This window comes from Misgurnus anguillicaudatus, chromosome 16 (genome assembly GCF_027580225.2).
Source record: "Misgurnus anguillicaudatus chromosome 16, ASM2758022v2, whole genome shotgun sequence".
Classification (NCBI taxonomy): domain Eukaryota; kingdom Metazoa; phylum Chordata; class Actinopteri; order Cypriniformes; family Cobitidae; genus Misgurnus; species Misgurnus anguillicaudatus.
The window spans coordinates 34,794,182-34,820,682 of record NC_073352.2 but is presented as its reverse complement, the minus strand read 5'-3'; the positions used below and the strand labels follow the sequence as shown (position 1 = coordinate 34,820,682).

Genomic DNA, 26,501 nt, shown 5'->3' with positions numbered 1-26,501 from the left:
CGCACCCGTGCAGGCACGCACGCACACACACACACACACGCACTCCAGATGCACGAATAACCAAGAGACGTGTCACGCGCATATTCTTTTGAACGCGGAGCTTTCATACAGTGCGCTAACGAGCATGTCGCACACCGCACGCGCCTCTTGGTGGTTCGTGGATCTGGTTTATGTGTGCGTGCGTGAAACAAAAACACGCGGTGTAGCGGAGGCTTTACGGTTACTTAACCGTGACATTTTAAAGCGCGGTTAATAGTGAAACCGGTTAATCGCTGCATCCCTATGCTAAACATAAGCAAAGTGTCAAAAAAGCAGTTTCTGGGTTTCTTATTTCTGGGTCAAACTCACGCCTCCTTTTTCCTACAAGTTTTTCAAATGGGGGTATCCGTTACGACTGATTGACCCTGTATTCCTTTTATAGGCCTTCACCCCCAGAAAAGCATGCCTGCCCTGCACATCAAGTGAAAGCTAGAACGCACATTAGCATTGCTTCGTAGAGTAGAAGTCACCGGTATCGCTGCACAGCACGTGACAACTAAACCTTATTTAGCTTTTCCTGTTTTAAGACAACAGTGGATGCAGTTGTTTTTTCCTGGACAGCAACGTAAATGCAAATGGGTTTATGTTTGTTCCCTGGTTGCATTTTGGAGAGGATTGCTTTACAAACAAGGCTCAGTTTGACACCGGTTTTTCCCCTTGTTTACAACTGATAGAGCGGTCCCAACTTTAAAAGACCGCGTTTAGGAGTCGCAACCACAGGTGTAAGTAAATCAAAATGTCACGTGTTTTGCTAGCAGTCGGAGCATACGTGCATGTAATGTAAACAACACCTTGTAATTTTCCACCTGAGTTGGCATTGTAATGCACTTACAATATTTACACCTTTTAAACAGGCAAATGCAGAAAAACACATCAAGATTTACACAGCATTTTTTTATTAAAATAGCAGATAAACAAACCAAAATTAATTACCAGATAGAGACGTCCTGCTGTAATTGTTGCTGTTGTTGTTCCTGTTTATCAATAACTGACTCAGTATCCGAGTTTTTTTTTATTTAAAGATGGAGTGCACGATTTCTGAAAAACGCTTTGGGAAAGGGAGTCGGGCCGACAACCAAAACACACTTGTAGCCAATCAGCAATAAGGTGCGTGTCTACTAAACAACATCATTGTGTATGTGTGGGGCGGAGCTATCAAAAGAAAGTCCAGATTCTATTGGGGTAGGGTTTTTTTTTTGTTTAGGTGATTTCCCAGGCTTTAAGTTTGATTTCCATTGATGTCACAGCTGTAAATATCCAAAGGCTGCGCATACTCGTAACTTTTTAGCTCCGCCCACCGTTTGTCTTTTCCTGGAAAAAAAATGAAAGGCCGTTCTGTCTTTTAATAATCTGACAACACAAAAGACTCTTTGGACAAATGAAGGATGAAATACTACTCTCTAGGTAACCAAGATTGGCAAAAACGGTGTGTGTTATGTGAGCTTTAATGATGTTTTTTCTTGTAGTTAACCTCAAGAGTAACAGACTTACAGACTTCACAAAAGGCCCTGTTACCTTAAAAATAGAAAACAAACAGCCACACTTCATTTGATATGGTGATTAAATGAAACACACAAAAGCTCTGTCACACGCTTGAGAGACAAAACAGTGTGTGAGAAAATCATCAGGTGGATAATGAGCAATCATACTTCATATAAAACAATATACATGAGCTTGAATGAGATTTGAGAGGTGAAGCATAAAATTATTAGCTATTAATAACTCGTATCACATTCTGCAAAACTTTTGTGTTCAATGGATGAAAATAGGTCAGGCTGAGGGTTGATACGAACATATTTTCTGTAAACAGTGTCTTATATAGCTAAAATCATGATTTCATGTTGTCCAAATTAGTCAGTGTCAATTCTGTTACTGTCAAACTCTGTTACCAATGTAAAGTAACAGTGTTGACAGTATGTGACAGAACTAACAGTCATAAACAGAGAAATCCTTCTTAAACCTCTTACCCTCTCCTCTCTCTGTCACACACACACACACACACACACACACACACACACACACACACACACACACACACACACGACTGTCAACACTGTTACTCTACCTTGGTAACACAGAATTTACACTGAATAATTTGGAAAAAGAAAATCATGATTTTTTTAGCTATATAAGACACTTTTTTACCATTATTGAACATAATTAAAATGTTAACCATTTAAAAAAAGCAAAAAATAATGACTTTGGACACTAAATGTATCTGCAACTATCACCCATGTGAGCTATAGGAGAGCCCTATCCCACCACAGCCAAACAGTGGTAACTGCTAAGTGCAATCTATTATTGAAAGTTTTTAGAAGAATCAATATTACATCTAGCCAAATAGCATCTAAAGGACACAGAGTATCCACTGGGATAAGGAACATGAGAATGTCAAAAAGTGTGAAGTCATCCAGTAGGTCAGAAGAGATGAAGCGTTTTTTGTCTTTTCTTTAGAGAGGTTTGAATGAAAGAAGTTTATTTGCTCTGGGTCAATGGATTTGTATTTTAGGTTAAGTCATTCACTGCTGTTCAGCTAAGAACCAAACATGGACGTGCACAAATTCATATTTTCAAATTTAACTTGTGCTAGATTTTAAAGGCGGGTCCATGATCTCTGAAAGCCAATGTTGACATTTGAAATCACCAAAACAAACACGCCCTTAACCCAATAGAATCTGGACCTTCTTTTGATAGACCCGCCCCACACATACGCAACGATGTCGCTTAGTAGACACACTCCCTAATGCTAATTGGCTACAAGTGTGTTTTGGTCCTCAGCCCGACTCGCTTTTCCAAAGTGTTTTTTCAAAAATCATGCACCCCGCCTTTAACTCTTTCGCCGCCATTGACGAGATTTTCCGTCTTTCCGCAATACCGCTATTATTATCCGCACTTCCGCAACTTATACAACCCGGAAGAAACGCCTCACATGAAAGAGAAAGAACTCTGTGTATGTTTTAAAGATAGCTCTGCATCTGATCTCTATCAAAAGTCCTTCGCAAAAATGGAATTATCTCAGCTTTTTGCTCAAAATTGTGTGTTTTTGAAGAAACCTACCCATGTTTGAGGTGATTACGAGAGAACTAATGAAGGTAGGATGAAACGTTTTTTTTTTGTTTGTTTAAAAGCAGAGAGTCTGTTCTTTCATCTGATATATTGTTTGTTTATATATTTAAAGAAGAACATTTTCTGGAAGGCATTAAACTTTTGTGAAAATCATGAAAAATGCTGGCGCTTGCTGGCAACTTTTTTAAAAACGCTGGCGGGGAAAGAGTTAAAGAAACTCTGTATAATAACACCAGCCCGTCTTACCCTGATGAACAACTAAACTGTAGCACTGTAGGCTATTTATTTTTTAATAGAGGTCATTTAAAAAGTCAGGAATGTACAGTAACATAAACATGAATAGTTAGGGGGCATGTACACCAAAAGCGTTTAAACACGGCTAAAACGCCAGGCGGATGCGACTGTAGGCGCTTGCCAGCTTTTTTTTTAGCTGGGCGCTTTGGATGCTGTGATACTTCTGCTTTGTTTATCAGTCATTGAACGATGCACCGGTTGGTTGTTGTAATCTTTGACCAGCCCCCCTCCACTGCGATTGGACGGCCGAGTAAGAAGTGACATTGACTACTATGGAATACTATTGAAGTGAATAGGGCTCATAAACAGTTTGGTTACAGACATTCCTCAAAATATCTTCATTCGTGTTCATCAGAGCAAAAAATGTATAAAGTTTTGATTTGAAAATTATCTGAACTATCCCTTTAAAGGTGCAGTGTGTAAATTTTAGCGGCATCTAGTGGTGAGGTTGCGAATTGCAACCAAGGGCTCAGTCCGCTGCTCACCCCTCGCTTCTGAAACACATAGAAAAGCTACGGTAGCCGCCACCGGACAAACATGTCATCGTCGTAGAGTACTTAGTAAAAAAATTGTCAGTTAAGGGCTTCTGTAGAAACATGGTGGAACAAAATGCCGACTTACACCGAGGGTCCCCTTACATGGATGTAAATAAAAACGTCTCATTCTATGATGATAAAAACATAACGGGTCATTATAAAAAGGTCTTTATACACTCCTGATAATATAGTTTTGTATATTATTTTGGATTTCTGTCAAGAGATTCTTCTAAAAATTACACACTGCACCTTTAAGCATCTTAATAGTAATATAGATAAAAGTTTTACCTGTTCTTGATGCTTTAAAAGACCTTAAATGTAACTCTACACCCATGCCTCATTTAGATCGCAGATCTATGAATATGCAAATTAGCCCCACCTTCACTCAATTGCACAACTCGGACCATAGATATAAATATGCAAATATTCCTAGTCTGCACTCTTTTGCACCACCTCAGAGCATGGATAAATATGTAAATATGTAGAACACATTTGTGCTGTTTTACAACACAATTTCAATATATTGTGTGTCGCTCCAAGTGTTTCTGAGGCTCTTGGCATTGCATTAGCAGCGCAACAGTTTGTGGGTTGAATGCACATCTGATAAATGTACAGCTTAAATGCATAGTGAATTGCTTTGGATAAAAGCATCAGCAAAACATGCAATAAGAAAGTTTCAATTTTCAAGGCTGTGGCAGGGAACTTTGAAGGCCGAATATCTCCTGCTTTTTCAACAACCGGTGCTAAGCTGGACGTGAACTGTGCCGCGAGGGCTGCTGAGTTCTTTATTTCTAATTAGAGAGAAGAGAGAGACTAATTCAGCTCATAATGAGTTGGCAGGGTGAGGGGTGTAAATGAGTCCTTCAAGCTTACACACCGATCCACTTTCACAGCGCAGTAAAACCTCTGAACTCAAATCACCTCTCACTGATGTTCTGCTCATTACAGACCCAGTAGACAGAACAAAATACAGACCTTAGCCCGAACAGACACCAGAACAACCAGGCTGTGAAACTAAAGCTCATTTAAAATTGTACCGGTGTGTTGATTACCACAAATTAGTCAACAAAGACGGATCTTAATATGTATAATTAGACTCACTGTACTTCCTAACTAGTGAAACATGGTTATCACTGAACACACATACTGTACTGATGTATATGCATACACTAAACTATACAATACTATTTAAAAGTTCAGGAGAGGGTTTATAAAAGGTACTGAAGGAGTTCACGATCACTACTGCACAAGATCATCATTGGCGCAAGATGTCAGTGGACATTTTTTTTTGTAAGTCTATAGAAACAAGTCATCCATCTTTTTACAGTCTATGGTTGGCACAATTCATTTTTTAATAATGAATTACAGTGACCCTAAACTTTTAATTATTATTGTAAATGTCAAAATCTACATTTTTTCCATCAGCCTTGTTTTTATTTGTGTCTGCAATAAACTGCATATGGTTAATTTTTATGGCAAACAGACAAAAAGTGTTGCATAAATGCCGTTTGTGTGTGCACAGATCTTACCTGAAGAAGGAATATCATGCCCATGATCATAGAGTACATGTCATATTTCCCCAGCTGTTTGCTTAGTGCTGAGCTCATGGCCTTCAAAGCATCCAGATATTGTTTGAGAACCTTCTTGCCCATGTTACTGAGAACCTCCGAGGTGTTTCCATCCACATAGAGCTTCATCCAGCTGGTGTGAGACTTCTCCGCCACGCGAAACAGTTCGTAGCCGTCCTCTGTGAAAAGGGTGAGAGAGGAAAAATAAAACACGGTTCATATTTACTAGGCAAAATGCTCCCTCATTTGTACGTTTGAATAAATGAATACATTTAAGGGGTTTTAGGAGACAGACAGTGTGTTATGAAAAAGCATTTTGAAGGTGATGCATTAAAAACAGGTTTCAATATTTTGCCATAGAAAATCTGTTCCTCTGTCTGTTGGCCTGTTGCCCATCTGGCTGTCTGTCTGTCTATCGCCTGTCCGTCTGTCTGTTGATCGTCTGTACGTCCGTCTACCTATTGTCCGTCCATCCGTCTATCAATCCTCCATCTGTCTGTCTGTATATTGAACGTCGTCTTCCTGTCTGTCTGTCGATCGTCCGTCTGTTGATCTTCTGTTGGTCTGTCTGTCTGTTTGTTTGTTTATCGTCTGTCTGTCTGTCTGTCTGTCTATCGTCCGTTTATATATTGTCCGTCCATCTGTCTGTTGATCTTCCATTAGTTGATCTTCCGTCTGTTGATTGTACATCTGTTGATTGTTTGTCTGTCTGTCTGTCTATCGTCCGTTTATATATTGTCCGTCCATCTGTCTGTTGATCTTCCATCAGTTGATCTTCCGTCTGTTGATTGTCCATCTGTTGATTGTTTGTCTGTCTGTCTGTCTGTTTATTATCTCTCTGTTGATCGTCCATCTGTCGATCTTCCGTCTGTTGATCGTCCGCCTGTCTGTTTATCGCTCGTCTGTTGATCGTCTATTGCTCTGTCTGTCTGTCTGTTTATCATCTGTCTGCCTGTCTGTCTATCAACTGTTTGTATATCGTCCGTCCGTCTGTCTGTTTATCATCCGTCTGTCTGTCTGTTGATCGTCTGTCTGTCGATCGTCTGCTTGTCTGTTTATCGTCTGCCTGTCTGTTGATCATCTGTCTTGTTGATTGTCCGTCTGTTGATCATCCGTTGGTCTGTCTGTCTGTTTGTTAATTGTCTGTCTGTCTGTTGATCGTCCATCTGTCGATCTTCCGCCTGTCTGTGTATCGCCCGTCTGTTGATCGTCTGTTGCTCTGTCTGTCTGTTTATCATCTGTCTGTCTGTCTGTCTATCAACCGTTTGTATATCCTCCGTCCGTCTGTCTGTTGATCTTCCATCAGTTGATCTTCCGTCTATTGATTGCCCATCTGTTGATTGTCCGTCTGTTGATTGTCTGTATGTCTGCTGATTGTCCGTCTGTCTGTCTGTTGATTATCTCTCTGTTAATCGTCTATCTGTTGATCGTCCGTCTGTCTGTCTGTTGATTGTCTGTCTGTTGATTGTCTGTCTGTCGATCTTCCATCTGTTGATCATCCATTTGTCTGTTTATTGTCCATCTGTCTGTCTGTTGATTGTCTGTTGATCGCCTGTCTGTTGATTGTCTGTCTGTTGGTCATCCATTGGTCTGTCTGTTTGTTTGTCGTCTGTCTGTCTATCCTCCGTCTGTATATTGTCCGTCCATCTGTCTGTTGATCTTCCATCAGTTGATCGTCCGTCTGTCTGTTTATCATCCGTCTGTCTGTTTGTTGATCGTTTGTATGTTGATCTTCCATCTGTCGATCGCCTGCTTGTCTGTTTATTGTCTGTCTGTTGATCATCTGTTTGTCGATTTACTGTCTGTTGATCGTCCATCTGTCTGTCTGTTTATCGTCCGTCTGCCTGTCTGTTGATCGTTTGCCTGTCAATCATCCGGCTGTCTGTCTGTCTATCGTCCATCTGTATATCGTCTGTCTGTCTGTCTGTTGATCTTCCCTCAGTTAATCGTCTATCTGTTAATCTCTCGTCTGTCTGTGGTTCTTCCGTCTGTCTGTTTATTGTCTGTCTGTCTGTATGTCTGTCGGTTGTCTGTCTGTTGATCATTTGTCTGTCGATCTCCCGCTTGTTGATCGTCTGTCTGTTTATTGTCCGTCTGTCTATCGATCTTCCTTCTGTCTGTTGATCTTCTGTCTGCTAATTGTCCGTTTGTCGATCTTCCATCTGTTGATAGTCCGTTGGGTGTTTATCATCTGTCTGTCTGTCTGTTAATCATCCGTCTGTCAATCTTCCGTCTGCTGATCATCCGTTTGTCGATCTTCCGTCTGTTGATAGTCCGTTGGGTGTTTATCGTCCGTCTGTCTGTCTGTTGATTGTCCGTCTGTCAATCTTCCATCTGTTAATCGTCTGTCTGTCTGTTTATCATCCGTCTGTCTGTCTGTTGATCTTCTGTCTGTCAATCCTCAGTCTGTCGATCATCTGTCTGACGATTTTCCGCCTGTCTGTCTGTCTGTCTGTCTCTGTCTGTTTGCATACACACTAAAAATACTATCTAAGCACTTTATGCTTGCTATTTTCAAGGTGCTACGAGGTGGGATTGTAATCTTACACACTATTTATGACGCATAATATGTGCATTGTTATGCAGCTCTACACATGCACCTTTGGGCCATGTGAAATCTCATGAATCCTTAATATTTCTTCCCCAGACTGTTCTTTCCCTTGCATCAATGTGGCATATTTAATCTGCATCTGTCTATGTGAACAATAGTGATAAAACCAAGACGTGATCTGCCGGTGGACATCATGTTAAGCGCACAGAAGAAGTGACGAATGTGACTATTACTGCATGTTATCAAACATTCAAGGCATTTTAATCTGTTCTGCTATAAATGAAGCTTCATTTATTCTCGTGCAAATAATCGAGACTGTGATTAATCCATTATACCATTAGGCTGAATTAGCTCATGAATCCATGTCAGCTGTTACGCAGTGTTATGGCAATGAAACATGGGGTTATTACGGATGTAACCGCTAATCGGCGTGGTCATTAGAGCAATCATATTCATAACGGTGTTACAGAGAGAGCGTGGCCATCCACCGTGTCTTCACAATTAGAAGAGATTTCTCTTCTCTTTAAGAATCAGACGCGTCTGTTTAATGCAAGTTTAATTCACAGCACTGATCACAGAACAGGAGTGAAAATCTTAATGGGGTATCAGCTAGGAGTTAAACACTCTTTGATTCAGAAATAATGCTGTAACAACATTACTACACACAGATATTTACTGCAATAAATAAAGCCAAGACAGCCAGAAAGACATACAGATAAGATAGATGTGTGCATGTATGTGTGGAGATCCACTCAGCATCCTGTCATGATGACAAATGTCTTCTCACACACCACCTGACTGTCATGTGACAATAATGCAGCAAACCATTTTTTTTTATGTTTGACAATTCATACTGCTTCACACACTAAGTAGTGTATAGTACATATTTGGTATGCAGTAATCAGTATGTCAGTATGTTGATCCAAACACAGCCTCTTTGCTACAGATGCACACACACTTTGACCGTGTGCCAGAGAATTTCTATTAAACAGCTCATTAATGATTCCTGGGAATTTACACACTCACTTAAACATGCACACAACCCTACACACAAACACACTTTCACACACACTCATTCACACATACCCGACACACAATCATTTACATGCAATCACACAACCTTACACACACACTCACAAACAGAAAATCATGTGAAGGACTCTATAGTAACTTGAATTGAAATAAAAAGCAGGAGATTTCTCACCGTGCAGTGGGGGAAAGGATTATCATGAGAAAGCATCACGTTTTGTTTTTAGGTTGACATACATGAGAAAAACCCATGAATGATTCTCCCCCTTAATCTTTTATTTAATTAACTGCTTCATTAGGCTGCAAAAGAACGATGAAGGGTTTTCTACATCTTAGTGAAATAGAAAGCAAAGTAACGTGTAGTCATATTAGCTTGGGTACCACATAAGGACCTCTAATAACCCACTACACTACAGTGACAAACATATAGGGGAGAGCGGGGCACAACCTTACGCTTTTTGGGTTTTGGCTCAATCATTAAAAAAAATATTTGAGTTCGATTAATTATATTTTGACAAAAGCAACACACACATCTCTGCTACAAATGAACATTTGAAGTTTGTTTCTAGTACTTACAATTCTTGGACAATTACACCAAACGTGACAGAAGTGCAAACGTTACAACTTACCCCATATGTGGGGTTAACAGTAACAGGCAGGGGGTTAGTTCTAACACTTGATAAAAATAAAGTTTGCAGGCAAATATTTCAATACTATTTTTAGCTATATACTTGAAGTGGATATTGTTTATATATCTGTTGTCTATAATAGACCGGTATCTACACTATTTATCACTCATCTAACAATAGTTCAATTATAAATGGATACAAATGTCTAAATATGTGAAAAAAAGCAGCACAATTATGACAAAAAAAACATTTATATGTGACCCAGTCTGTAATAATCATACTACAGTTTCAAGATAATGATGAGCCTCAAGATAATGAGCTAATGAGCATCAAAGTCTGATTTAAGACATTCATTTCATTATGATTTCAATCTTTGATGTGACCTTATTCGATCAATATTAAAGAGATGAACAAAAACACAATTTTTGATAAGACAGGCACATATATTTTGTTGGCAGCCAGCAATCATTCGTGTGTAGCCTATTTAAAACAACAACAAGAATTACGCTAACGTTAGCGGTTTTCATATGGTTAGTGCTGAGGTATTAGTTGTAACAAAGCGTTACAACTAACCCCGCTGGGTCAAAATATTTTCAAGTCTATATAAAAAAGTTGTTAAAAGCTGCAGACATATTTCAAAATGATGCTATGTTTTAATCAACAAGATACTGATTAATATGACATAGCATTGGATTTGGTATCTTACACACCCAACTCAGAACCACCCCCCCCCCAAAAAAAAAAATTATCAAAAAATGTACTTATATGACACCAAAACGCTCTTTCATCAATAACTCTCTGGAAAAACATTATACATTTCCAAGATAGGCTTTTGGCAGTGTGAAAAAAATACAGGAAAAACAAAACGCTCAACCTTGTGCAACAATGTAAACAGCGTGTAACCCCGTGTTAGTTTTTGCCCTGCGCACCCCTACTGTAAGTGGGTCATGATTTTTCAGAGTAAAGTTCTGATGTTTGACCTCTGACCATAACATCGGATTCATCAAAGTGTACATGAAGCACAATTGGTAGATCATTGCATTAGCAACGCAAAGGTTTGTTGGTTCTACTCTCACTGAACACACTCATTGATAAGGTATACCGTGAAACCAGTGTAAGCAAAGATGTCAATGTACACTCACCCATTATTAACCATAACTTAAACTAAATGGAAATAAGTTGATTAGTGTACAAGCCCCTAAACCTGACCTAACCCTCAAATCTGAATGTTGTTTCATGAACATATGGAAGATTTGGTTTTCAATCCTTTGACATTATCAGGAAGCTGATCATCCCTTAAGCTGCTATAACATCTTACATTGATGCTGGAACATGATTTCATTCAGCCACACGAGCATCAGTGAGATCAGATGATGATGATGATGATGATGATGATGATGATGATGGGTGGTGAGGTCTTGTCTGCAGTCTGCATTACAATTCATCCCAAAGGTGCTCGCTGGAGTTCAGGTCTGGGCTTTGTGCTAGACAGTCAACTTCTTTCACACCAGACTCAGTAAAACTATTTATAATTAAGCTTTTCTAAGAAAACCTCATTCAGACGGCATCCAGTATATCATGATGTAAAACAAATGATGTATTTTAGGTATAATGTGAATGTATACATTTCAGATACCTTTATAATAATGCAACATTTTTAATACAATTAATTTCCTGCAGAAAATAATGGACCTTAAATTATATAATCACCTACATAGAAGCAACCGAAAAGGTCCAAATAGGTTTGCAAATGTATGCATACACATTATAATCCGGTCTACACACACAATAACACAGTTAACCCCTCAGTGATATGAGACTCGGACAAATAAAACTAAATCAAACTCGCTATTTTTCTGGATTCAAAGTGCTTTAAAGACCAGTCATGACTGAACTTGAACCTGCTCTTATGTCAGCGTATCATGCTCCTGTTAACCAAGCAGTAAAAAGGCTAAATGAAACCAAACACACTACAAGCTACATGCCTAAAATCACATGCAACAGCATATTCGTAGCCGAACTGTCGACAGGTCTCTGTATCAAGCAACAAAGCGTTGAGCAACATCGTAAGAGGAGAGAGATGCCAAACAATCAAATAAACCATCATAGTGTCAGCAAGTTTCTGCCTACATCTCCCAAAAGAACACGTCTTACCTTCATATTGTGAGGAGTCAACTCCAGAGTAGACATGTGCTTTGAGAAGAAAGTTTTAGGGTTGTAGCTACGATCTTGTAATTGATTGTGACTAGGGTTGCAAGGTAGCTGACATGCATGCAAGGTAATACAAATTTTAAAAATTACATTAAAAAAGTAAAGAAAAAATTACCTCAAACTTTTAAATGGTAGTGTATATTTTTCCCTCAATAAATTGTTCTTTGTTTAAATAAATCTGTAATTTTTTTAAACATTATTATTCATAAAAGAATCCTGACACTTGCGCTCATTAAGCCTGGATTTATTTGATCAAAGATCCTTCAGAAATCATTTTAGTAAGCTTTGTGCATGTGACTGAGAAATATGCAGGGTAGAAATTTACAGTGAGGAAAATAAGTATTTGAACACCCTGCTATTTTGCAAGTTCTCCCACTTAGAAATCATGAAGGGGTCTGAAATTGTCATCGTAGGTACATGTCCACTGAGACACATAATCTAAAAGAAAAATCCAGAAATCACAATGTATGATTTTTTAACTATTTATTTGTATGATATAGCTGCAATAAGTATTTGAACACCTGTCTATCAGCTACAACTCTGACCCTTAAAGACCTGTTAGTGTGCCTTTAAAATGTCCACCTTCACTCCATTTATTATCCTAAATTAGATGCACCTGTTTGAGGTCGTAAGCTGCATAAAGACACCTGTCCACCCCATACAATCAGTAAGAATCCAACTACTAACATGGCCAATACTTATTTTCCTCACTGTACTTGAAACTGCATTAAATCTTCTTGTTTTTAACTACATTTAATTCCCTTTTACAGGAAACTGCAATTTTTTCAAATTCCCAGTTTATTTCCATGTATTCCCATTGATTCCCATGGAAAGTTTCCAGCCATGAAAATTTCAAGAAATTTGCAACCCTAAGGGGGTGTGCACACCAAAGTTTTTAAACTTGGCTTAAAAAACGCCAGGTGGATGCCGACTGCCAGCATTTTTTCTTTCTTCAGCTGAGCGCTTTGGTTGCTGTGATACTTCTGCTTTGTTTTTCAGTTGTTGAACGATGTGCCGGTTAGTTGTTGTGATGTTTGTCCCGTCCCTCCTCCACTGTGATTGGACGGCCTTGTGAGAACTGACATTGATGAGCTGAGCTTTTCACTCAAAGTTAAATATTTTATAACTCTCGGCGTTCAGCGCTGAGCACAGACAAAAGACTGAGTGCCGGTTTTCAGCGTGAAAAAACCCAGCCGCTGGCTTTTTTGAAAAACGCAGCGCTTCCATTGGAAATCATTGAAAATATACGCCAGCCACCGGCGTAAACGCTTTGGTGTGCACGCTACCTAATTGTGACTGCAAGACTTTAAATGTGTGCACAGTAGCAAACTTTTGTCCCTCTGTTGCTTTTTTGTATGTGGCCTATTTCAGATTAATAGTCAGTAGCTAATAATGCTCTTGGTGTTTTGAATACATGCAGATATACATGCAGCACAATATATTAACATTATAAATGAGCGCGTTTACATGCACATAATAAGGGGATAACTATCAAAAATCTGCTTATATAAACCCGTTAAAATGTAAATCAATAAACCGCTATGCAGAAAACAGCGTAGCTGGGATTTGAAACTTTATCAGGTTTCTTGCAGGCAGTGACATCACCGCCTATTAGTACATACAGGTATAGTCATTTAAAAAGTTGCATCTCTTCTCATGTCTGCAGAACCAGTAAATGTAACATGTGCCTTGTTTCGCAGTTTCTCAATCAAACACAGACTTTTATGCGTTACTTGCGCTTACTTCCACATGTGATGTTATCTTTCACACAAGGAGACGTGCGCACATAAGCAAAAGAGCGAGAAAGTCACTTAAGGTGTTAACATGCAAGGCAAAATCAAAGTAAGAAGCAAAACACCAACCTGCACAGATCCGTTTTTGCTTACACCGTTTATAGGCTTTTCCAATAAAAGTAAAACTATTTAACTTGTTTACATGACCCCACACGGCACACGTTATCAGTTTATTAAGCATAATCGGCTTAAGACACATTGCAATGTGCATATCACTGAATGTTTATTGCAATCGAATTAAACTCACCCTTGTGAAAGGTAGGATTGCTGTCCTGCAGGAGACGGCTGAGCTGGTGTCCATTGAGCTGGAGGAAGCGTAGCTGCTCTCTGAGTGACAGCTCCTCAAACACGGCTGGAATCAAACGGCCCACACTGTTCTGAGAGATGGGCAATCCCAGACCCAAAGCCAGGGTGGGCGTCAGATCCACCTGCTCCAGAACACCCGGCTCCTCAAATTCGGCTACAACAACAAGAAGCACGGCATGAATCATAAAGAGCTACAACTGATTTTGATGCAAATGAGATGCACTTGTTGGAGGGTCAAATCTTTCTCTTGAATAAAACAGCGATTGCTGATGGAAAACAACACTGCACTGCATTCAGTGGAAAGGTTTCAACATCACAATGAGATTCATTAGTGTTTAATTAGACTACAGGACTGTGTGTGTGCAGGGCAGGACCTGAGTGAAAACTGTGACAGACAGATAGTGTAGATGTCACACAGACGATAACAGCTACATGTGTAGCAGATCTGAAAATAAGCTGATCTTTTTATAAGAAGCACTGCTGCAAATGTGTGTGTGAATGAATAAGATGTCACCAAAATAGATCAGGCAGGAAAAGAAACAATTATCACATTCATCCTGACAGTCTGAAGTAGACAGATGCTCCGTCACTCCACACTTTCATTTAGAAGAGAGTGAGAAAGAGCAAGAGAGAAAGAGAGAGAGGACATGGATCGGTGCAAGTAGATAATAAGAACGTCTCACACTAGGGTGCGAGTATAATGTGTGTTACGTGCATGCTGTGTGTAATGCATCACAAGCTTAGTGTGAAAATACAGGCTTTGTGTGTTTGTGTGTGTGCGTGCGTGTACGATTTTATACATGGGGTCTAAACTAGGGATGTTTATATTGACAAATTAACTGGTAAACGAATGTAAGAATTTATGACTCAATAATAGTTGCAGTTAAAAGACACAAATATTTGTTAAAGCACGGTGTGTGTCATATTTGTCACTTTTGTATCCTTAATTTGTGAATGGCCTGTAAATGACGTGAATCAGTGCTGCCCTGACAGTCTAGTAAAGTAATCATTTGTATAAGAAATTATTTGTACTGCATATGTGTCCGTGCTTGAGAATGGTTTGGTAACTGCACGGAGACACAGTGTTATGTGCAAGATGATGCGGCCCATCTCCGTCCTGCTGCCAGACCTCGCTGATCGCCTCTGTCTTAGACCCTGACCATAAATATATCTCTTTTTGCAAACGCAAAACTTTTTGAAACATGTCCTGCTTTAGAAATGGCCACTGTGGTAGATGATTAAGAGACAATCTGGTTTCTTTGGATATGAATCCTCTGGACTGATCGTGTGCTCTTGTAATGTTGTGGGAAAATGTGATAATGTATGATGATAATGTTGTTGGTCTGTTTCTGTTGTTTGCACATTCAGATAAAATAAAATCTTTGTATTGTTTTTACTGGGTCAAAGACAACCATCAATTGTATTTTTACTCAATGACAATTTTAGATTAAAATCTTATCAGTTAACAAGCTTCGGCTGCCGGCCAGAAAAAATAAATGAAATGAACATCCGGGTGATTCTCACGAAACCATTGAAACACCACGGCACTAATGATTTTAGCTTTAAAATGTGTAATATAGTAACATTAAAAAGCATCAGAATTAACACAATACTGTGTTCTAGCTTGCACAATGTGTGATTTCAACATAAGAATTTATAATTGTACATTTTATCTCATTTTCTGCTGAAATTCTCATTACCGCAATGTGTCCGGCTGTGTTTGAACATGCGTTATGTTGTAATATAATCAAATTAACACAAAAATATTAAGAAAAAAATAAATGGATGTTTTGCTAGACTACTTTAGATGACAGAAAAAATATTTACTGAATATTCATGTATAATTATAATGAAGAAAAATTAGGAAAATGATGTGTCCATGCCTGATGTTCTCATCCTCCGCAACACTTTTTGAGAACAGTTTAAGCACACATACAGAATTTTAATAAAGTTTGATTTTGAGTGACCAAGCACATGGACCACTTACTTCAAGATGGCTACAAGGTAAGATCATTTTTTTACAGTTAATTTGAAATATTGTCTTGTCAGAATGCTTACACGACATTTTGATTATCATTACCGCAACAGATGCTTATTAAATGTTAATTTAATTAATAGAAGCATAATACTTTGATTTTAAATGGATGTGCAGAATCTCCAAATTATGTTCTTTCAGGTTTGTCATGTCATTTTGAAAATATGTCAGTGTTGATGTTTTCTGACTGTTGCGGTAATGAGATTTTTTAGGACTAATTTTTTAAATTATGTTACAAAAAGTGTTAAATGATAAGTAAAAGTTTTTAAATTAATGTTCCCATTTACTCCAGACTTTGTTTTTCAATGTCTGGTGGGAAAAAAAGTAAATTTAAGCAATTTTTACATTTTCATGCTTGACATTTTTAAAACCAAGTTTTCGTGAGAATCACCCATCCGTAGTCTCAACATTCCAACAATGATAGTAAATGATAATTAAATAAACTGATTATTAACCATACTAAATTATGTTTATTAAAATAATTAAAAATGCAGAAAGTTTTCTGTAAGGGTTAGGTTTGTGGGTGTGTCACAATCAATTACAATCTGGACTCCACACAAATGAATCCATTATGAAACAGCGAGGATGAAATTAATTAAAACCGTAAGACAAATATGAATCAGCGAGTAATTTAAAATTTTTGGGGCATCAAATCGTCCAGCAGAAATCCTATAATGCATTCAGACATTTAGAAATTTGCCATTTAATGCATAGAGAACAACGCTGTAATATATTTCATGTAAACTAGATAAAAACGTACAGCTCTAAAGATTTCTAATACATTAGTCAATGATGTGGAGACCATCGAGCCTTAAAGGATTACTCCACTTTTACAAAAAAAAATTATACTTTACTCACCTCCATTTAATCGAAGATGTTTGTCTTTCTTTGTTTAGTCAAATATAAATAAATTTTTTTAAGGATTTTTGAGGATTTCCAAGATTTTTCTCCATATGGTGGACTTTAGTGGACCTCAACAGTTTAGAGTTTCAATGCAGTTTAAAATTGCAGTTTCAACGCAGCTTCAAAGTGCTCTAAATGATCCCAACCGAGAAATATGGGTTATTTAGCAAAACGATTGTCATTTTCACACAAAAAAGTACTTTTAAACCACAACTTCTTGTCTTGCACTAGCCGTGTGGCGCACCAGCAGGACCTTACGTATTACGTAATCACGTCAAAAGGTCACGCATGACAGATTCGAAACTACCGCCCCAGTGTTTACAATTGTGGAGAAAGAGAAGCGTTCAGACGTTGCTGTATGTGGAATGATACTAATTAATGTCTTTGTGTAAGTTTATTGTTTAAAATGGTCTGCAAAGTGCGCGTTTCACATATGTAAAACGTGACCTTTTGAAGTGATTATGTAATACGTAAGGTCACGCTGGTGCTTCACACGGCTAGCGCAAGATGAGAAGCTGTGAAGTACTTTTTTATAAAAATGATGATTATTTTGCTACAACAATGGGTTTGCTAGAACAATCCCCAACCGATGTCTCTGTCTTAGACCCTGACCATAAACATCTCTCTTTTTACACAAACAAAGAAAGACGCAAAAGCTAAACTTTTTGAAACGTATATGGAGAAATATCCTGGAATGATTTCCTCAAAAACTGAATTTCTTCTCGACTGAACAAAGAAAGTCGTAAACATATTGGATGACATGGGGGTGAGTAAATTATCTGATTTGTTTATGAAAGTGGAATAATCTTTTAAACTTAATCTTAAAAATTCTAATTTTTAACAATATTCTTTTGGTGCCTTGCAGGCACTGCTATTTACTTCCAGATATGCTAATCTAGCTGTAACTAAGCAAATATAGGTCATTCGGAAAGCACACTACACTGAAGACAAAATAACCATGGGCTCAGTATTTCTAAACAACATACATAAACTAAATATACTATATACACACACACATGCATGTGGTTCAGTGGTTCAACTATCTTCCACACAGATGTTTGTCTAGCTTGCATATTCTAAGAATATCTTAAAAAGTCATTAAGATTGATTTGAAAGTCTGTAAAGTTTTGCTGTGCGGCTCTTTTTGATTTCGGTACTGTGAGCTTTCCAAATGCATAATCGCTACTGAGACGTCCTCATTTCAGACCTTTGAATTTGGAAAGCAAGTTATCGGAGACTGTGAACACTAGCTAGCTAAATTCCTGCAGCAGAAGGTAAATAACCTCATTTAACCGTGTATCGGCTCTACGGTAACAGTAAACCCCGGGTGAAATAAGAAACATGACTCTGCCAATCTGTTTTAAAGCTGGGTAAGGATGAGAAAGCTCAGAAACATCAGCACACCGCCTGGGTAGTGATTCACAAAAAATGTTATTGTGTGCAAAGCTCTTCTGCAGGAGCCAAAATGCTGTTCGAGCCACGATATTCCTTTAGCTGGGATATCAGTCGTACTGCAAATACTGAATACGGCTTATGAAACCGTGAAAGGAATTTTGTGCACGCAAATTTTGCAAAGTCTGGCCAATATACACTATTGACCTGAAGAATAAGACATCAAATATAGGAGCTGAGCTTAAAATAGCTTTAGTTCAAACAGAAAAAGAAAATCAATAAAATAACTCCCAACTTTATTCTCTTGAACTTCATACAAAGCTGTATAACCTTTTCATTTAGACCAGTAACTGAATGTAGTTAACCTTTTCTTCACAACACTTTGAAATAATATAATTTATTGCCACCACAAAAGTCCAATAGAGTCAAATAAGTCCACCCAAGCCCACCAGAGAAATAGCTGCCCCACATTCAGCTCACCTTTCCTCCGAAATGCGGGGCTAATGAGCACGAGGGGCGTGTTGATTTCTGGTTCTGATGATCCGCCATGGCTGCCGGTTTCAGACATGCCATGATCTCCACATAAGACCAGGAGGTTGGGCAACGTCCCTTCAGATTCCTGCAACACACAAAGTGCATGTCACTTACACAGTATCACATGAGGACTTCCAGTGAAATAGCGCTCGGACAAAATACAGGTACAGCACATAAAATAGTAACGTTAAACTGCTGCCTATTTAACACATAACTCAATTCAATAGGGCTGTGAATCAGCAAGAATCTCACAATACGTATCACGTTATAGGGGTTGCAATGCGATATGTTGCAATGCATTATGGTACTGTAAAGTGAGGCGATATATTGGGGTATTTCCTCTTTTTGGACTATCATAGGATATATTATAGGAAAGCTGTCATTGAGAACACACCACCATATGCAAACCTTAGCAAAAAAAAATTGTGGCGTGACCATAGACTGTAAAAATATGGACGTAGTGTCCGTGGCATTACCCGGGTGATTCTCACGAAACTATTGAAACACCACGGCACTAATGATTTTAGCTATAAAATGTGTAATATAGTAATATTAAAAAGCATCAGAATTAACACAATACTGTGTTCTACCTTGCACAATGTGTGATTTCAACATAAGAATTTATAATTGTACATTTTTTCTCATTTTCTGCTGAAATTCTCATTACCGCAATGTGTCCGGCTGTGTTTGAACATGTGTTATGTTGTAATTTAAACAAATTAAAACAAAAATATTTAGAAAAAAAATAAAAGGATGTTTTGCTAGACTACTTTACATGACAGAAAAAATATTTACTGAATATTCATGTATATTAATAATGAAGAAAAATTATGAAAATGATTTGTCCATGCCTGATGTTCTCATCCTCCGCAACACTTTTTGAGAACAGTTTAAGCACACATACAGAATTTTAATAAAGTTTGATTTTGAGTGACCTAGCACATGGACCAGTTACTTCAAGATGGCTACCAGGTAAGATCATTTTTTACAGTTAATTTGAAATATTGTCTTGTCAGAATGCTTACACGACATTTTGATTATCATTACCGTAACAGATGCTTATTAAATGTTAATTTAATTAATAGAAGCATAATACTTTGATTTTAAATGCATGTGCAGAATCTCCAAATTATGTTCTTTCAGGTTTGTCATGTCATTTTGAAAATATGTCAGTGTTGATGTTTTCTGACTGTTGCGGTAATGAGATTTTTTAGGACAAATTTTTTTAATTATTTTACAAAAAGTGTTAAATGATGAGTAAAAGTTTTTAAATTAATGTTCTTATTTACTCCAGACTTTGTTTTTCAATGTCTGGTGGGAAAAAAAGTAAGTTTAAGCAATTTTTACATTTTCATGCTTGACATTTTTAAAACCAAGTTTTCGTGAGAATCACCCACCCATAGGTTTGTGAAGAATTTTTTTTAAGCGAACAGTTGACGGGGTTGCCATCGCCATCTTGGCATTGCATCACCGAAAATGGGTAAAGAGGCATGACGTGACTGGTTGCTAAACCTACGCCCGCCTAGCTTGACGTCACTCAAGTTGCCATGCCACGCCCTTATTTATAACAAACTTTAATTTCTATAGTGGTTTTTGCATTGTATCAAGGCAGATTTAGAGTAAATAAAGAGACGTACAGCTAAATAAAAAGATGCATATGAAATAAATAGGATATATGGTATTACTAAGTACTACAAGTAAAATAGCAGTACAAACTGTGAAAACAACAACTGACAATATATACTAATGCAGCCTGTTAATACATGGACTGATTCTGCATTTAAAAACATCATATGAACAAGTCAACTTGTATAAAAGCATTTGCTGAATAAATGTTAAAAGAAACGTAGGTAACATCATTTTTTCAGTGTTTTTATATCTTGCTTTGGCCAAATCCAAAAAGGACTGCAGTTATCCTTTACAGGAAAAGTGATTCCAGAATGCACTGACAAACAAACAGACAAGTCTCAAAGATGAGAGATAACGTGTGCTATACAGTACGTGTGGCAGACTATTTGTGTGGCACCATTTGCAATGCGGCTTACCAGATTGAGTTTCATGTGTGAAAAATCTGTGTTTAGATACAGTATGAGGAATGTATGTGTGTGTGTGTGTGCGTAAGAGAGTGAAAATGCTGGAGAGATGTTGAATTGCTCTTCTCTCCACCGGAGCAGATCACTGCAGTTTTAATGCTAAGCCGTAGAGAAATGTCTCTCTGTCTTTAGGGACACGGGTACGATCAGCTCTGTTTCACATCAAAGAGTCTCTCAGTGTGTTAGGGGATACTCGATTCCCCCAACGTGTACTCGGAGGATCTGTACACAACAAAGAGTTGCCTTTCACACGCTAACAACAGTTACCTGACCAGCACTAGAAACTTACTGAGCATGCACCACATCGAGATGTAATTAATTGACGACATCAATCTCTACAGGGTTCTAGGTAGAGAACTAAAAGTAATACGAGTAAGTCTGAACTTATACTACTGCTTATTAAATACATAATGCAGAGGTAACATGTTAAGCTTGTTTTAAGAAAACTTATTTCAATCATGTGGAACCAGTGTCTAAAACTGAATTACGTAAATCCAACAATTCTTTTTTTCAGTGTATGGTTTGCGAAAAATTATACATATTGATAGACATTACATAGATATAGATATTAGGTATGCACTGATACAACTATTTGTGCCAATACCGATATTCGATTACTTATGACTGATCTACTGATACTGATATATACTGATAGTCTTTTAACTACCTGTTTCAAATTACTAGGGATGCTCCGATCAGGATTTTTGCAGCCGATACCAAAGTCCCGATTTCTTGCCATCATGATGGTCTGATACCATTGCCCGATACTGATTCTTCAAGCTAATATGTAAACTCTTTGATGACGGTAACTGTTAAATCTTCAAGATAAAGTAGTATTGTTATATTATTAGGTATTATATTATATTATACCACGGTTCTGTTGAATGCTGTATTCTGATTGGCTGAGAAATGTTCCGTGGGTATGCATTAATTTCTGATAACTGCACACCTAACTTGTCAAATGTCTTAAAAATAGGCACCAGAGCAATGTTTGTGGTAACCGTGGTATATAAGGAATAATTCACTCTGGTCCTTTGAATTATTTGAAAATAATGCACACCCGCAGTGTAACGGCACTCCGCTTCGCGTCGTGCTGCATTGCACCTTGGGTGTGCATTATTTTCTTATAATTCAATGGCCCGTCGTCAATTTTTCCTTAGTTATTCTATTATCAGGTATATTATTGTTTTATTCGATAATCAAATAACTAAGCACAACAAATATTCCTTCTACAAAGAGCAATTTCATATGCCTTTAAAAATGCTTATGTCTGTTAAAAGTACTAAATATAAAACACTGCACAGTCTTCAGTGTATGAAGTAAATATAGACACATTCTTATAAAGTACAACAGTTCTTTAATCATGATTAGAGAGTGATTTTCTTTCATTTTAATATTATTGACAAATTAATTATGTTACTGTTGCTTTAAGACGTGAGAGAGATCTTTGCTCTGTACTCATGCTTAATGAAAGGATGTGTCTGTGTGCGTGCAACAACTTTAAAACGCATGCAAATAATAAACTTTCGGCATGAAGACGTAATGTCCGCGATAGTTATGTTGTATATGCTGTTTGATGGGAATGTGAAGACGCGTCCCACTGCATGTTACACAGAAAAAAATCCATTCAATTAACTAAATTTTTTAAGGTAAGTGGTGGCAATCAATTTATTTAAGTTACATTTAAACAAAGTTTTTTGTTTTACTAATTTTTTTGTTTAAATGTAGCTTAAATAAATTGATTGCGAACACTTCCCTTAAAAAAATGAGTAAACTGAATTGAATAATTTTTTCAGTGTAGGACTGGAGCGTGCCATCATAAAAAGTACACATATCTCTGTAAAGGCAGAAAGAGAAATCTAAATTTGCAGGTCGTAAATGAGCAATGTAGGGATGCACGATATATCGGCCGACATATCGTTATCGGCCTATAACTGCTTATTTTTAATATTATCAGTTATCGGTCTTAAAGCAAAATTAGGCAGATAAATGAAAGCCGATAAATGATGGATTATTTTGGTTTGTTGAACCACTTCACTTACTCATTGCTGGCCATGTGGAGTTTTGATTGGTGCTTTCTGTGACATAGCACGAAGATGACACGTGTTGCGGGCTTAAGAGGAGTATGCTAGTCTAGCGCAAAGACATTGTGAAAATAATATGAATATTTATCGGCCTATAGATATCGGTTATCGGCCCCCAAATTTAAAGAGTTATTGGTTATCGGTATCGGCCAAAATTTCCATATCGGTGCATCCCTAGAGCAATGGGTAGTAAAAATTTTCACACTGCATTAAAATGGTAAATAAAAAGCAAATTTAGCGAGTCATTTAATGCGATGATACAAATTACAGTATTATATCATGAAATCCTAAAAGTGCATAGCGTACAACCTGCAATTCTGTTGCAATTGTGACCCAATTCAAACTAATATAGTGGGAGGAAATGCTTTTATCTGCTGATACTGATTATAGGCCGATATCGATGCATCCCTAGATGTTTGTAACCAAACCATTCATGAGCCCCATTCACTTCCATGTTATTTTTTTCCTACTATGGAAGTGAATGGGGCTCATAATCGTTTTGGTTACAAACATTCCTCAAAATATCTTCCTTTGTGATCATCAGTACAAAGAAAATTGTACAGATTTGAGAGTTAAAAATTGACAGATTTTTCATTTTTGAGTGAATTGTTCCTTTAAGAATATCTGCTCTGTATAGATATTTGTTTAGATCACTGAAACAAAATATTGTGCCTCATTGTACATGAGTCATGGTTTCAATTTCAAGGCAACATGCATACTAAATAAATGGTCCATGACTTTGTACTGCAAATGCAATGCTTTACCAATTGAGCTTAAGCATCATGACATGGTCATGAAAATCAACCGTGTTTATCTGTTAATGTTTAAATAAAATATACCACTGCTAATAGTTTCAGTTGCAGCATTTGAAATATTCATGAGCAGGCTAAACATATGCAAATGACAAGTTAATGTGGGCTAATGATGAGTCCCAACGAATGAAGCCATTTTAATGCTGCTGGCTCGCGGGTGAACTACAGTGTGGTCTGCATTGACAGGTGTAATTTAAGCCATGCTGGTCTGGAATAGCAAAGCATAAATTTACTTGGAATATGCTAATCCTGTAATTGACCAACACTTAACAGTCAAGTAGAAGCTAAACCTTCCCTCCGGTCTCTGAAAGGCTTTCTGTCCTAAACACTGTCATTATTGCAAGACACAGCTTAGCCTAGTCCAAAGTAGATCTACAGCTTTTTTTTAACTGGTTTAGCTGATCTAATAAAGATGCCAAGTTGGTGTTAAACAAGTTTTGGGCCAACTATTTCAAGTTACAACCTACAGTAGGTTACCCTAGAGGCTGGAGGCAGAAATTTTGCACCAACCAGCAAAAATTTGACAATGACATGATAAAGAAGTGACATTGCAGGAGTGGAGCTGTGAATGTGTAGAAACTCCCTAATAGACTTTTTTAATGGATGGGATGAGGTTGGGAACCCACAGGGTGCTGCAGGGGTGTCACATACGCCAATTCCTGTTAGTGACATTTTTGGGATACTTGGTTTCCAACTGTGAACTTGAAATATACTGGAGGAAAACCGTGGCACTGTGATGGAGATGGATGAGTCACTGACTGTAAAACTGTGTTTTCACTCCTACCCTACAGGGGTTACAATATTTCAGCAGAAGGGAACAGGGTTAGGAATAAATAAGTAACATGATAGAAGAATATAAAGTGTTTTCTTTCTTTCTCTCTCTCCCTCCATCTTCGTGAGGTATCTTAACCGTTACCCCCTGGATGCTTTACTGGTACCATAAAAACAATCAAAATAGATTGCTTCCCCCATGACCCAATATCACAAAGCTTAAAGCAAAACAAAACTTTAAGAAGTCAACAATCTAAAAAATAACTCAACATCAGGCGACCGCTGGGAGATGTATTAAAAAACTCAGTCTCTGACTTCACTGCGAAAAAAAAATAATAATACTTAGATGTGTGTGAATTTGCTCAGAGGCAGACGTGTTCGAATCCAACACAGCCGTGACGCACAAATCAGACGTCATGTGAACGTGCTGATGTGATTTAGTTTAGGATGAGCAGACAGCTAACAGAAAAAAGAATGGCAGAAATGGTTGAAAAATGGAAAGGTAAAATAATGAAAGATGCCACCTGCCATTTTCAAACAAGTTACACTTAGTCATGCATAGGTTAAGTTAAAAAATAATAAAGATAATAAAGATACAGATGCAGAGGTATAGAGGAAAATATATACACGAGAAAGAGAGAGATTTATATGTAGCTACTTGTATAATGTATATTACATCTTTACTTTGATATTTGAATTTGTATTTTTGCTCTTCTCTTATAAATGTTCTTATATACTTCACCATTTCACTTTATTTAATTTTGTACAAAATACATCTTCCTATCATCTTTCTATTTGTACTACCAGTACGCAGCAGCTGCAAATGCTTCGGCAATTTTGTCAATGCTAAAAAAGCACACTAAAATTGAGAGTGAAAGACGAAAAAAGAGAGAGAGAGAGAGAGAGAGAGAGAGAGAGCACAGGCAAGAAGTTGAATAGTGTGAATTTTCATTATAGCTGGGCATAGATGAATCTAGATTAATCTCATACAAAACAAAAGTTTCCTTGCATAATATGAGTTCGTGCTTCATGTAATCATTATGTATATATAAATACACACAAATGTATGCATGTATTTAAAAACATTTACATGTGTATATATATTTATTTATATTTTTATATATTCTAAATTATATATAAATAAAAAACGATATTTAAATAAAACATTTCTTAAATGTATTTATGTGTGTGTGTGTGTGTGTGTGTGTGTGTGTGTGTGTGTGTGTGTGTGTGTGTGTGTGTGTGTGTGTGTGTGTGTGTGTGTGTGTGTGTGTGTGTGTGTGTGTGTGTGTGTGTGTGTGTGTGTGTGTGTGTGTGTGTGTGTGTGTGTGTGTGTGTGTGTGTGGGTGTGTGTGTGGGTGTGTTTAAATATACATAATATTTACACACATCACAAACTCATATATTATGCAAAAAATTACTTTTATTTTGTATGAGATTAATCTAGATTATCTGTCTGCCTGGCCCTAATTTTCATACATTGTAAAAAAAATCATATCAACATAAGTTTTCTTTTCAGATGGGTCTCGGTACAGTTGTTTGGTTGGCACCTGAGTTTAAATGCTGTATTCACACCTGCCCAAAAGGTCATCACAAAGGGGGGGAAACAAACATGAGTTTGATTCAATCGAACCAAACAAGACAGGTGTAAATACCCGGGTGATTCTCACGAAAACTTGGTTTTAAAAATGTCAAGCATGAAAATGTAAAAATTGCTTAAATTTACTTTTTTCCCACCAGACATTGAAAAACAAAGTCTGGAGTAAATGGGAACATTAATTTAAAAACTTTTACTTATCATTTAACACTTTTTGTAACATAATTAAAAAAATTTGTCCTAAAAAATCTCATTACC

At 37.4% G+C, this 26,501-nt stretch overlaps 1 protein-coding gene across 1 annotated transcript in view; it reads right to left on the bottom strand.

Moving 5' to 3' along the window:
- The window catches only part of pigg (phosphatidylinositol glycan anchor biosynthesis class G (EMM blood group)), a 106,397-nt gene that overhangs the window by 57,871 nt on the left and 22,025 nt on the right, over window positions 1–26,501 (bottom strand). The window contains exons 5-7 of the mRNA XM_055178674.2: window positions 18,833–18,971; window positions 13,964–14,176; window positions 5,465–5,682 (exon numbers count right to left, since the gene is read on the bottom strand). Coding sequence (XP_055034649.2) covers window positions 5,465–5,682; window positions 13,964–14,176; window positions 18,833–18,971 — 570 coding nt within the window. The remainder of the gene's footprint in view (window positions 1–5,464; window positions 5,683–13,963; window positions 14,177–18,832; window positions 18,972–26,501) is intronic.